The 12,510-nt window shown below is 35.4% G+C and overlaps 1 protein-coding gene and 1 long non-coding RNA gene across 2 annotated transcripts in view; one reads left to right on the forward strand and one right to left on the reverse strand.

Annotated features, from left to right (window-relative positions):
* Window positions 1–12,510, forward strand: part of LOC122574509 — a 308,890-nt gene that overhangs the window by 288,999 nt on the left and 7,381 nt on the right. The window contains exons 5-11 of the mRNA XM_043742206.1: window positions 3,139–3,283; window positions 8,705–8,956; window positions 9,839–10,013; window positions 10,241–10,347; window positions 10,468–10,617; window positions 10,713–10,846; window positions 11,431–11,589. Of these exons, the coding sequence (XP_043598141.1) occupies window positions 3,139–3,283; window positions 8,705–8,956; window positions 9,839–10,013; window positions 10,241–10,347; window positions 10,468–10,617; window positions 10,713–10,846; window positions 11,431–11,589 (1,122 nt within the window). The remainder of the gene's footprint in view (window positions 1–3,138; window positions 3,284–8,704; window positions 8,957–9,838; window positions 10,014–10,240; window positions 10,348–10,467; window positions 10,618–10,712; window positions 10,847–11,430; window positions 11,590–12,510) is intronic.
* Window positions 1–12,510, reverse strand: part of LOC122574512 — a 281,783-nt gene that overhangs the window by 267,955 nt on the left and 1,318 nt on the right. The window lies entirely within an intron of this gene.

Genomic DNA, 12,510 nt, shown 5'->3' on the forward strand with positions numbered 1-12,510 from the left:
TCTTTTTCTCCTTCCTTTTCTTCTTCTTCTTCTTCTTTTTCTCCTTTACCATCTCGTTTTTTCCTTTTACTCTTCCTCTTCCTTCTTCTTTTCTTCTTTTCTAACCGTCTTTCCAGCCAATGTCCTCAGCTCCATTGAAATCGAAAAATTTAAATACCATCTTCTCTGCAAAGTATAACAAAGATGATACTGTATAATAACGCAACGGCATTTATCGTCTTCTTCCCCTACCACTTCTTTTTCTTGTTCTTCCTTTCTCGGACTAAAACTATTTCTTGCAAAACATTCTCGTTTGACCAAAGTTCAAGAAATCAAATACTATCCCCTGGAAGATACTGGGAAGAAGAATACAATGCTGTTATGTTCTTCTTTCTTTCTTCTCTCTTCTTCCCACCTCCATTCTATAGGTACGTCTATTTTCTCGATTCATTCTACGTTAAAGTTGTTTCTTTATCTTTCCCGGATTCTATCTACATTCTCTTCCACAATTAGTGATAACTATCTCACTCCTCATCCCACTCAAATTCACTCCTCTTTCCATAAAAGAAGAACGACAGAACTATTTATCAAAATTTCCATCTGGTACCATCCTCTAAAAACAGCCATTCATCATCATTGTCTTTTCGTACATGTGGCTGCTCTCTCGAAGTTTCGTGCACCTGCATTTCCTATTAAACACTTGCACGATTGTCTTTATGTTCCATTTTATTGGCCGTAATGTTCTGCGTGATATTATGCAATTCCTATTGTGCATATCTCACTAAAATGGAATTAACGACTTCCCATTCGTAAATGGGAAATTTACTTTCCAATGGTAAATTGGCCATTCGTTCAAAACTCCAACACTTACTAATATTTCTGATAATTTACCAACTGTGTAACAGCTACGGGAAAATAACATTAAGACGTTCGAACGAGCAATTACGGGAACAGCTTTGGCGAGTCACGGTTCGACAATAACATATCTCATTAATCTCCTCGTAACCGATGTGACGGTTCTCTCATAAGTATAATATGGTCCTAAATCGATGCGGAAGGAAACAGGTCAGACTGTGAAATCGTCGACGAACTATCGGGACTTCTTCTTTCTTCCTTCCTTTTCGCTGTGATTTGAGAAAATTGCTTGCTCGTAAAAATAGGGAAGAAGCGTAAAATGCTGTTACGTTTCGAAGAGAAGAAAATGGGAAGATGGATCATGCAGACAGCAGAGCGACGAGCTACGTTAGTCTAATAATTCTCTTGAATCTTTAACGATACCCTCCGGTGATTTCTGCATTCTCGTTACTCGCTGCTGCCAAGCTTGAATTATTCTCACTGCACGATGCATGGAAATACGACATTTTTCCCTTCCCCCGGTCTCCGCTGCGACACATTCACGCTGCATACTTTATTTCAATATAATGCTTATCCTCGCGTGGTTGCGGTACGCGCGTGTGCATTTTCATTATCGTTAGAAACTGATTCGACCGAGCGAAGAAAAATGAACGTTGTAAATTACCGTTCCGCGTGTTTGTTCTCTTTTTTATCTCCCTAATCCTGTCGTAAGTTCTCGCGAAAATGTATTCGATGATTCCGGGGATATAGGATGTTTTATAATTCGTGGACAACCAAAATTCGTTAACATCGCAGATTTTCTCCTAAACAAATCCATAGCCCAGTTTATTTCCAGCGGATTAATTTGAAAATCTATACCGGATATGAATTTTAAATAAAATAAAATATACGTATAATATTCGTTATTTGTAATATACGTGGAAAATAATGTTGGTCAGATATTTGTTTAAAGAAAAAAATATGTGATGCGAATTCCCATCTTCAGATAAAATCGCACGATTTTTTTATGACAAACGTATCAAGGGCAGATGAATTATCTCGCCATTCTACATTGGTATTTGTATCTTATCGAAATGACTATGTACCATTTTTACGAGTGGACAATTGTTCACGAATATATAGGTATTTTTTTAGTTACAATCATTCGTTAAATGAAAATAGTCAGAAAATATTTTTATACACGTCTACTACTATTTTTATTTATCGAATCATTGTACCGTAAGAATTAATCCGACGTAACTATTAATGATGCACATCTGATAAGTTTTACCGTTGAAAGTAGTTAAACGCTGCAATAAAATAATAATGTAAACTCTGGAAGACGACTAATACATCGTTGAAGCTTAAACAACACTATAAAAGTTTTCAAACAATTCCGATTCACGAGATCGATGTCTTTTTCTTCCGTCAAGAACACGATTTATAGGAAGACTAAGTAGTACAACACAATGAATAACGAATAACTGTACACTTGAAATCAATAAAAGTCTCGTATCGAATCGATCAAGCAGCCATTTCTGTGTAATTATCTAAGAGATACACGCTATCATCGACAGCGTTACGTCCATTTATGCTAGTTGTTTGAACGAAACGATGACAGAGAAATTAATCTCGGTTCACGTCGGATGTATTTGACATCTAAGAGCCGATATTAACCGGGCGGGTGCTAACGCGTAATTTATTTCTACGGGTCGAATCATCGGATCGCGGCAATCTGTCGAGAGATCAACATCAGACACGTGTAACAGCGGATCGATCAACACGGAAGGACACAGAGATGGCAAAGTTTACCTATCGTAAAACGGAAATCGATAACGAGCGACCTTATTACGCGACGACGCGAATTAAACTATTTTCCCCCGGAATGAAATCAGAATCGATCGCAAGAACGTAGATCTTTATTAGACGAGGCTATCCATCTTTTTTTCACTCCCTCGCCTTTTCCTTACGAATCGAAAGGACCGTTGGAGAAACGAATTCCAGTATAGAGATTCGTTCCATGTTCTTAGCTATCAGTTCGTTTTTTTATTTTTCTCGCTATTTACAAGTATAATCCATCTCGGAAATGTACTAACCTTTTTATGTCGTATTTAAGAGCGCATCTTTTCATCAAAGGTAAAGTCCAAAGGTAAAGTGATTCGCTCAGCATCGTCGTCTTTGAAACGGAATTTTGCTGTCTCTTCTTCTTTCGTCTCGTTGTTTCAAAGCCTGCTTAGGGTCGCAGTCGCGATACATACCGATAAACAGAAACGAAGAAAATAGAAATTCAATGTGATTACGAAGACACTGTTCGGTTTGTTACAGGCGTTCGAAGAGCTGGAAGAACTGCTGGGAAAGTACAACATATGCATCGCCATTAAGGAAAAATTGGTGAAAGATTCTGGCGTTGCCGAAGAGAAGGCTTATGACGAGATAGTCTTGAAATTGTTAACCAAACCGAGAGCACGAGGTAACCCATTTTTGTCCGAAATATTAAATAACAGAATATAGAAAAAATAGAATTTCGCATGAAATTCAAATCCCTCGGTGAGAAATATTCGATTTGTCCTCGTAAAAAAGAAACAAAATTTGAAAAAGTACGTGGATTGTAAAAATCGGTTTTTTTTATTTATAACTTTCACGTGACGTTGAAATATTTAGAGAGAAAAAAAAGTATTGAAACCGGAGGCGTGATCAAAATGATATATAAATAAAATAGAAGAAAAGCTGCACAGTTAGCTTATTTTTGAGTACGGAGCAGAAGTAAACTGTAGAAATAAATTAAAGATCCAATGGCAAACAATTCCGAAATCGTAAGATCCACTCGCAACGATTGCCGGTTTGGCCAACTCGATAGCAGGCAATCGTAAATTGGAAAGCTCACAACTCTAAACACATAGCTATCGATTTTTCGGCTATAACCGCGTTACATATAACCGCGTTGCCTAGCACGTAAATAGCTGATATCATTGGAGAAAATTGAATACTACTAAGAAACATACATTTTCTAAAATTAAAAATGTACAAAAATATTCTATTTTATTTCTATTCTATAATTAAAATTGTCCACAGTATCTGCAAACTTATAGACATTTTGAAAATATTCTCCAATTGAATATTTTCCGTGTTTATATATTTGCCTGTTTAAAGTAAAAACGTATAAAGAAATTGAACTTTATTTTTATCCTACGATTTAAAGTATCCTTATGTGTTTCTTAAAATTTCTTGAATTGGATATTTCTACTAATCTAGTAATCACTGCAACGAAAAATATATGAAGAAATTTTATTCCATCTTTATTTTACAATTTAGAATTATCGCTATATAGGAAAATATTTTGTAGAAAAATTTGAAGTCAACTATTCAAACATATCCACGACAAAATGAAAAATTTCTTATTAAAGATTTCACAGGAAAATAACTTCTCAGAAACTTGTAAACGTCACGTAAAAGCAGCTTCGATAAACAGCTGCTAAAATGCATTTATTACACGTAGATGGAAAACAATCTAGAGAATTCTCAACAATGATAGCACTCTCCACGATAATTAACATTTACAGAGAAATTTTCGGTTCGCGAAATATTCGCGTGTATTTCACAAACGAACTTCTATCGAGTTATCAAAGTGTATTTGATACGACAAAGCTCGCTACTAAAGGAAGAGGGATCGATCGAAACGAGACGAAGGGGAGAAGACTGGCCCATCGACATGAAATTGAAACGAAAGAACGGTGAAACAAAGATGCTTCCGGTGGAACATAATAAAAGAAAAAGAAGAGAGTCTTTTAGCTTTGAATGATAGAGATTCTTATCTTAACCGTGCTCCCATTTCGTTATCAAAATGGGAGGAAGCTAAGACGACTCGATACTTTCCCAGATAAAACGTGAATCCCTGGAATTTCATCGACTTGTCCCGTAACTTCTCAGTTCCTTCGAAATAGGACTGGGAAAACTGAATCTCTTCGCTTTTGTTTCTATTAAAAGAGCGCCTCCTTTATCAAGTAAAAACGGCTATCCTAAGTCAGACACGATCGAGGACAAATACAATAGTCAACCAGAAAGTTTAACGAACAATTTTTCGATTTTATCTACGTATTTATCTTATACGAAATTAAGATCGGTAAAAATTTTCAATATTTTTCAGTTTTCTAATAGATGATCTTTTCAAAAATATGATCGCAAGATAATTTGATTTCGTGATCTCCGATATCGTTATCATAATTTAATATTACTCTTGAATTTATTTTAGTAGTTAGAATAATCAACAGCAATGCAAACATTTAATCAATACATACCTATATTTGATTATTCAATTTATCTCTCAAATAGAGGAAACCATTAATTTGGAATAACATAATTTATATGATACAAATTCTCATGTAACTCGATATCAGAGAATCTTATTTGTAATCAAACCTGTCGTAAAATATTGCAACGCAACTTCGAACATTTATCTCACGTTATGGAATATTTTCGTGCACATTGCGCATCTTCAGAAGAGAAAAGTTCGACGTATCGAAAAATCTATAAAGTTCTTCAATGTTCATGAATACAAAGCTAGAATTACCGCGACGTGAGAGTAGACTAGTTAAGATCCAACTATGTGTAACCTATTTCGTATGAACGGGTTTCGCCGTCATTGAACTTTTCACTAGGTTCTCTTTAATCCTTTCATAATGAACAGTTCCCTATGAACAGCGGTACGAAAAAGTGTTTTGGCACTTACTATAAAAAGTTTTTGTGCGTATATTATGCGTAGAATAAAGTCTGTAATGCATTTATTCAAAATATCAAGGTGCAAAAATGTATAATGTATCTACAATAAAATACTCGTAATAATAGTATAGGAGCTAAAACTTTTGGTTGATCGCGTGACTCGTCGCACATGTAGTTCGTTAGAATGAAAAAGCAAAAAGGATTAAACAGAAAGAGATTTTCATGTCGCTTCACCAGAAACTTTCACGCATGCAGACAGATCGAATCTCCTGTAACTTTATTATTTTAGTTAGAATTTTTCCAGTGTTTTCAGGTACTAACTAAAATCTAAAATATCTAAAAATCCGAGCGAAAAGCCAAGCTCGTTATTTAGAATTCCTTTTGGAAAAGACTTTTCAGTGGTTGAGTTGCAGACGTTTTTGCTTGAAATCGCGTATCATCAATGCCTCATCCATTACGTGTACCTTCCCCGTTCCACGAATCACCACATTCTACGGTTATTGTGCAAACTGACGAATAAACGCGTTAACTTGCGTCTCGTAACGTTTAAATGGCATTCGCGAGCCGAAGTTTCTAGCTATTGAAGCTCTCAGTTTCTCATTAGCTGTTTGTTCTCTTAGCGATACCTAGAATTCATCAGAGTTGAAATTACTCTGTTCTACGAACAAAACGAAACGTTAAAAGGTGGGATAACCTTTGACCAGCTCCCTTTTATGAAGGATACTTCGGCTTATACAGCTTCGTCTTACTTACCGTTGCAGCTACGGTATCGATGTGTACTTTATCAGGGCTGATCAACGAACAATCTCAGATCCATTCTCATATTTATCCGTCACTCTTTGTTTAAGACTCGAGTTAAGGTCTCGAGCTTCTCGTCGACATGAGAAGAGAAACGTAACCGCGCAGAACAGCTCGTTCGTTGCAAGGTTATTTTTTGTGAGGAACTAGATTACACGGAACTTCGTCAAGAACCAGTGCACCGTAAATGCACCAGTGAAACGTAAGGTCGAAGGTGTGAAACGAGAAGAAAAATGATAGGACGGACGCGAGGCGTATGCGAAACAAAATTGCCAAGATGTTTACTTCGCGAATTAATTTGCATGGAGGAAAATACATGTTGCTTTTTTATTAAGTAATTTTTAACTTTCGTAGAGTTGTAGCTGATAAAAATTCGAGGATGATAATTTGTCAACTAGTTGATTCCATTTAATGGAGCTAAATGTTAGATATGTTAGATAAATGTCTTTTTTGACGAAAATTTCACGCGAAGTTACAAAAAAGTATTACGAGAGCAGAAATCTCTCCCTTTTCTAGAAACTTTCTAGAAACTAATTTTTCTGTTCTTAACTTACAAAATTTGTGTAACGCTTAGAATTTGGTAAAACTGTCTAGTCAAAATTTCCCTACGGGAACCTCGAAAATCACTGCTTGCGAATAAACTGAACTAATATTTTTTTTTATTTAAGTTATCGCTATTGCTTTCTTTTTTAAATATACGATACGAAGTACAAATGCTTTAGATTTAAACTTTTATTTGTCATTTTTTTCACTACTGTATCAATCTTTTTGAAACTTTGACCTATCGAAGATCAAATACTAATGAAGACAATGGAAAGGTAAAAGACGATATGCTTCTGACATACAGGGAATAATACTTAATTGAAAATCGATAATGGAGAACCGATCCAATACATATCTGCAGCGTTTTGTATCGTATCAAAATAGATGATCGAAGATTGTTTTTGGTCTGAAAGATAAAGTTTGGTGAAAGACAGTGAAAAGTTTAATTTCTGCTTGTTGTATTGAAAAAATAGTGGGAAAAGTGGAATAAAAAAATAGTCTATAAAAGAAATGAAAGTTTCCGGTATTTAGATGGATACAGGTTGCAATGAAATTATACCAGTCTTCAGCTCACGATGTTTCGATAGGTTCTATTCTCAAGAAAATTAATTAAGTCACCCCTGAAACAGAGACTCGAAGGGAGGAAAAGCAGCGGAGACGGCAGCAAAAAAGAAATACGCAGCAATTGCATTAAATTAAATTCCAGTCCTGTCGTAAAGTATCTCTACTGTCGTATTTCCTTTGATTCCAACCAACAAAAAATATCTTTCTAGTTGTCTGTGGACTTTTGTAGAATGTTTGGAACGAGTTACGTCCCGTTATTTATGAAGCAGGTGAGCTGGAAAATCTCTTTGTGCTCAAGATAATTTTTGACTGATTGCAAATAAGAATCTTTTTGTTCGAATTACGAATGACCTGGTTTCATCTATTGCAAATATTTGATCCTATGAACATTCATAATTAACCCATTCGCGAACTCAAATAACCGGGAGAGTGACGATCTAAAGAGATAGATATAGAAGATGAATTTACATAATTAAATCCTCCTCCTTGTGGCGACTTGAAAAAGACTTTAGTTCTTGCGTAATATAAATTTCAACCGATATTCAATCATATATTATCGATTTATTCTTAGGTACGATTAAATGGAAATTTAATTTTGAATGAATGAGAACGAAGAGGTAGAATTACGACAGCTATCACATTGATGCATATGGAATTTCGTCTTCTTTAATAAAACTTCTGTAATTATTCGTAACTTCATGAAATATCGGAAATAATTTCCACGTGAACTAGTTTCATCATTCCACATTTATGAGAATTATTAGTTCTCACTTTTAAAATATCTCAAAACGGAACTATTAAAACTCAATGAATTTGATAAGAACCTAAATATCTCATTTACAATTCCTCTTAAAGTAGAACATTTGTCAGAGTTCATAATTCTGATAGTAGATCTTAGTAAATCTTGTAGGCCGTGAAAATTCCGACAGTATTAATTAGCTTTTCTTTCGTCGTTGTCTGCTCATTTAAGATGCATAATATTCAGCTTGAATCAAGAAGCTGCCGGAATTAAGAGAAAATAGTCTGAGCTTCAGAATTAAAAAATTCTCAGAATAAATGTCTGGAAGTTGATAACTGATAAAAATTCACATATGTTCATTTGTCAACTAGTTAATTCCTTTTAGTAGAGACAAAGTTTAACGCTCCAAACTTCGTCGTTCTAATATCAGAGAATATTATAAAATATGAATAAAATATAATATAGTATAAATAAAGTGGAAATGCCAGCGGTATCGATCAACTATTCTTTCACTAACGTCTGTCTGTTTAGGATGCATAATATTCGGCTCGGATCAAGAAGTTGCCGGAGTTATGAGAGCCGTTAGACGCCTCAATGTAACCGGTGCGTTTTCGTGGATCGGCAGCGATGGATGGAGCGCCAGAGGTTTAGTTAGCAATGGTAACGAGCCGGAAGTCGAAGGTACTCTATCGGTTCAACCTCAAGCCAATCCTGTCAAGGGTTTCGAAGAATACTTCCTGAATTTGACTGTCGAGAACAACCGAAGGAATCCGTGGTTTGTTGGTAAGCGAACGACTGAAACACGCGAGCTTCGTTAAACTTCGCTAATTCTAACTTCCGTGAATAACAACTCTAGGGCTGCGTGATCTATCTATCGTTCCGAACTAAACGCTCAAATGATTAACGAAACTATCTGAATGAAACAACAACAGGAGGCACCTAATTCCAGAAAATGCTTCCTTTCAATTTTGCATCTAATTTGAAGTATAACTTCTTTCAAACTTTTATTGAACGTTGACTTTTTCTTTCGATCCTCATTTGGAGGTGTCATTCATAAGCGATTTCTTTGTGATATAAAATGATTAAGGAAATAAAGATCAAGAGACTTAAAAGCTTTTATATATATATTTGGTTATGTTTCAAGAAAATGTAACTGTCTTTACCATTACTTAAGTCACTATTTTTTTATCCCTTTAACTCTCCATAACACCATGGAGATAGACACTTACACATTCGTCTGTCTATGTGTTTCACTAACTGCTTTATACTCTTGATATCTATTATTTTCTTTTATTGCTATATTGTTATCACAAAATAATCTGCTTATAGAAATCGTTAATTCTGAATCTTTTTATTCGAATGAAAGATTGTAAGCAATAGCAATCAGATTATAGACAATTAGTCCCTTAAGACACCTATTATGCACGAAAGCTAGTGGTTCAAGCAATAATATTTGATTTAGGTGAATTCAGTGAATTCCATAGCGATTTCTTTAAAACCACACGGAACTATAAACATATAGTAGCACCGCAAATAAATACAAGATAAACGAGAATATATTAAGGAACATAGGGTTTCTATGAGAGAATTAGAGAAAAAGATTACAGAAATCTTTCAATGAAGAATATAACTTATTATAGTGGAACGTGTTGCGAATGATTTTAGAATTCTGGGAAGATCATTTTCAATGTAAATACCCGAACTCATCCGTAACTCCGTACAATACGAAGTACACGAAACCCTGTACGACCAAAGAACGTTTAACGAAACAGAATACAGCGTTCGAGGATCAACTTCAATTCGTTTCCGATGCTGTCATGGCGTTCGCCTATGCTTTTCGGTAATTCAATTTTTACTGCTTCTCTTCAAGCGGAACAAGTGTTACATTTAAACTGTGGATGTGTATGCATGAATAATAAAAAAGCAAAATATAATATTAACATAATACTATACTATATCAAATGTAAGATACTTCTGTTCAAGCTTCCCTTCGTTATTATTGCTTAAACATCCGCAATCTAGTTACATATTTCTCGATGAACACGTAGATTTTTATTCCTCGTTCAGGGATATGCACAAAGATCTTTGCGGCGGAAAACCTGGACTTTGCGACGCGATGAAACCTACTAACGGCACGGAGCTCTTAAGGTATCTTCAGAAAGTATCCTTTGAAGGTAAGAATGCAAATGAAACTGGAAGTTTAATAAATCGTCGAAATGATAAAACCTCGTGTTCTATGGATTACTAAAAATATTTTATAAAAATGTCGAATATCGATTTCGATTTCGCTGAAGGCCTGAGCGGTGATATGTTCAAATTCGACAAGAACGGAGACGGGCCAGCTCGATACAACATCATACACTTCAAACAGGTAGAACCTGGCAAGTATAAATGGGTTCGAGTCGGCAATTACCTCGAGGGTACATTAGATTTGGATATGCCCGGTAAGTAGTAAATTGGTCGTTTCGCAATCCTGTTTTTTTCTCACGAAATTGAACGGCACCTGTGCTCTCGCTACCTACTCGCATATTCCTTGCAGAAATCCAATTTAAACTTGGACATCCTCTGCCACCGGAAAGCGTGTGTTCTCTTCCCTGCGAAGTCGGCCAAGCAAAGAAATACGTCGAGGGTGAGAGATGCTGTTGGCACTGCTTCAACTGCACTCAATATCAGGTTTGTGACCTGATATTCGCTCCACGGATCGTTTCGGTTATCTTAACACGAAATATTTTCCATTCGACGCCTGATAATTTGTTTGCGTCGAATTTTCCAATTTTATGTCACCCAACAACCTGTGGAATAGAATTTCATTTTCAAAGATGAAAAAATATTTCAACCGAGTTCGAGTTGACATCCCCTTTCATAGACGTATTTCTGTGACGTATGCAGAATAGACAATGTTTTCTCGTACAGTAAACAACATGTTTAATAAAAAAATTCTTTCTGAATATTACTTTTTCTCTACAATAGCTGCATAGTGATTCTTGCAGGAATTTTTCTATAATATCAAATAAGTATCTAAGTCATATTTTTTGGCCCGCATCTATATTACTTAAAACGTTATTCGCGCATTCGTTCTTCGTGGATAAAGTAACAGACAACGTACGACTTCAATGCAGCGTAGAAGATCGCCTCTTTGAATCTCTAAAAGGAACCTTCTCTTTAAGTGTTCTACCACTCAAGCAGCCACTAGAATAAATATAGCACGGAGCTGCCTTGGGCGAGTTTTTCGTGAAATTTGAATGTCTGTTAAACAGATACGACATCCAATAGACGAGAACCAATGTATTCCCTGCCGTCAAGGTACAGTACCTGACGACATGCATTCTACTTGTCGTGATATCCCCGAGGAATTCCTGCGACCAGAAAGCGGATGGGCGATAGGGGCAATGTCTTTCTCTGCCACAGGGATTCTAGTAAGTAATTTTATTAAATGAGAAATAACATATATTTACGAAGGAAAATATCAACGAACAGCTTACAAAGAAAATTAAAGTAAAGATAAGAACTAGGGTAGCAAAGAAAAAGTTTCCTGATAAAAATCGTTTGTTCTAAAAACATTACATGCTGCAATCTACAGTATACACACGATAAAATAATCATCAGTCGACTGTTCAACTGCGTAATATGCAATTTCAACAACAGTGCATTAGGCTAGTTAACAGTCTACGATAAAACTGCTGCCACAAAAACCAGCTGCATTATCGATCCCGTTTTTTCATTGCTCGAATTATTTCGTAAATATCAAAATGGTAGCACGAAATTGCACGTTGAGAATTAAGGTTATCTTAAAAATACATTATATGAACGATATCGAAGCAACATCGACGTATTCACATTTTATATATTCATTCTCGAGATCCAAAGTAACGATGATCCAAAAACATTGATCCAAATCTATTCTACTGTAAGGTATCTTCCCGCTCTTTTTATTTTTTATCAGAATAATTGGGATCTATATATTTTGCATTATAAATAAAGAAGATTTAATGGTGAAAAATATTCTCATATCTTCAAGTCAAATAAATCTAAGTCCAGACAGGCTCCTAATATCTTCTCTGTTCCATCTTACGTTTCTTTTCCTTTTCCCCTTCTCTTTTTATCACCTTTTGTATGTTCTGTTCTTTCTTCTCTTCTCGACTCTCCTTTTCCTTACACTCCCTTCCCCTTTAACTTCTTTTCCCTTTTCACCCATTCTTTTTTCTCTCCTCACCTTTCTCTTCCTTTCTTATCTTTTTCTCTTAAAATGAACTATCGCCAACGCTTTAACCATCAAATATTCATATCCATCAAATTTCTTATAGCTCAAATCAATAAAGATTCGAATAAAAGCAAAC

This window comes from Bombus pyrosoma, linkage group LG13 (genome assembly GCF_014825855.1).
Source record: "Bombus pyrosoma isolate SC7728 linkage group LG13, ASM1482585v1, whole genome shotgun sequence".
Classification (NCBI taxonomy): domain Eukaryota; kingdom Metazoa; phylum Arthropoda; class Insecta; order Hymenoptera; family Apidae; genus Bombus; species Bombus pyrosoma.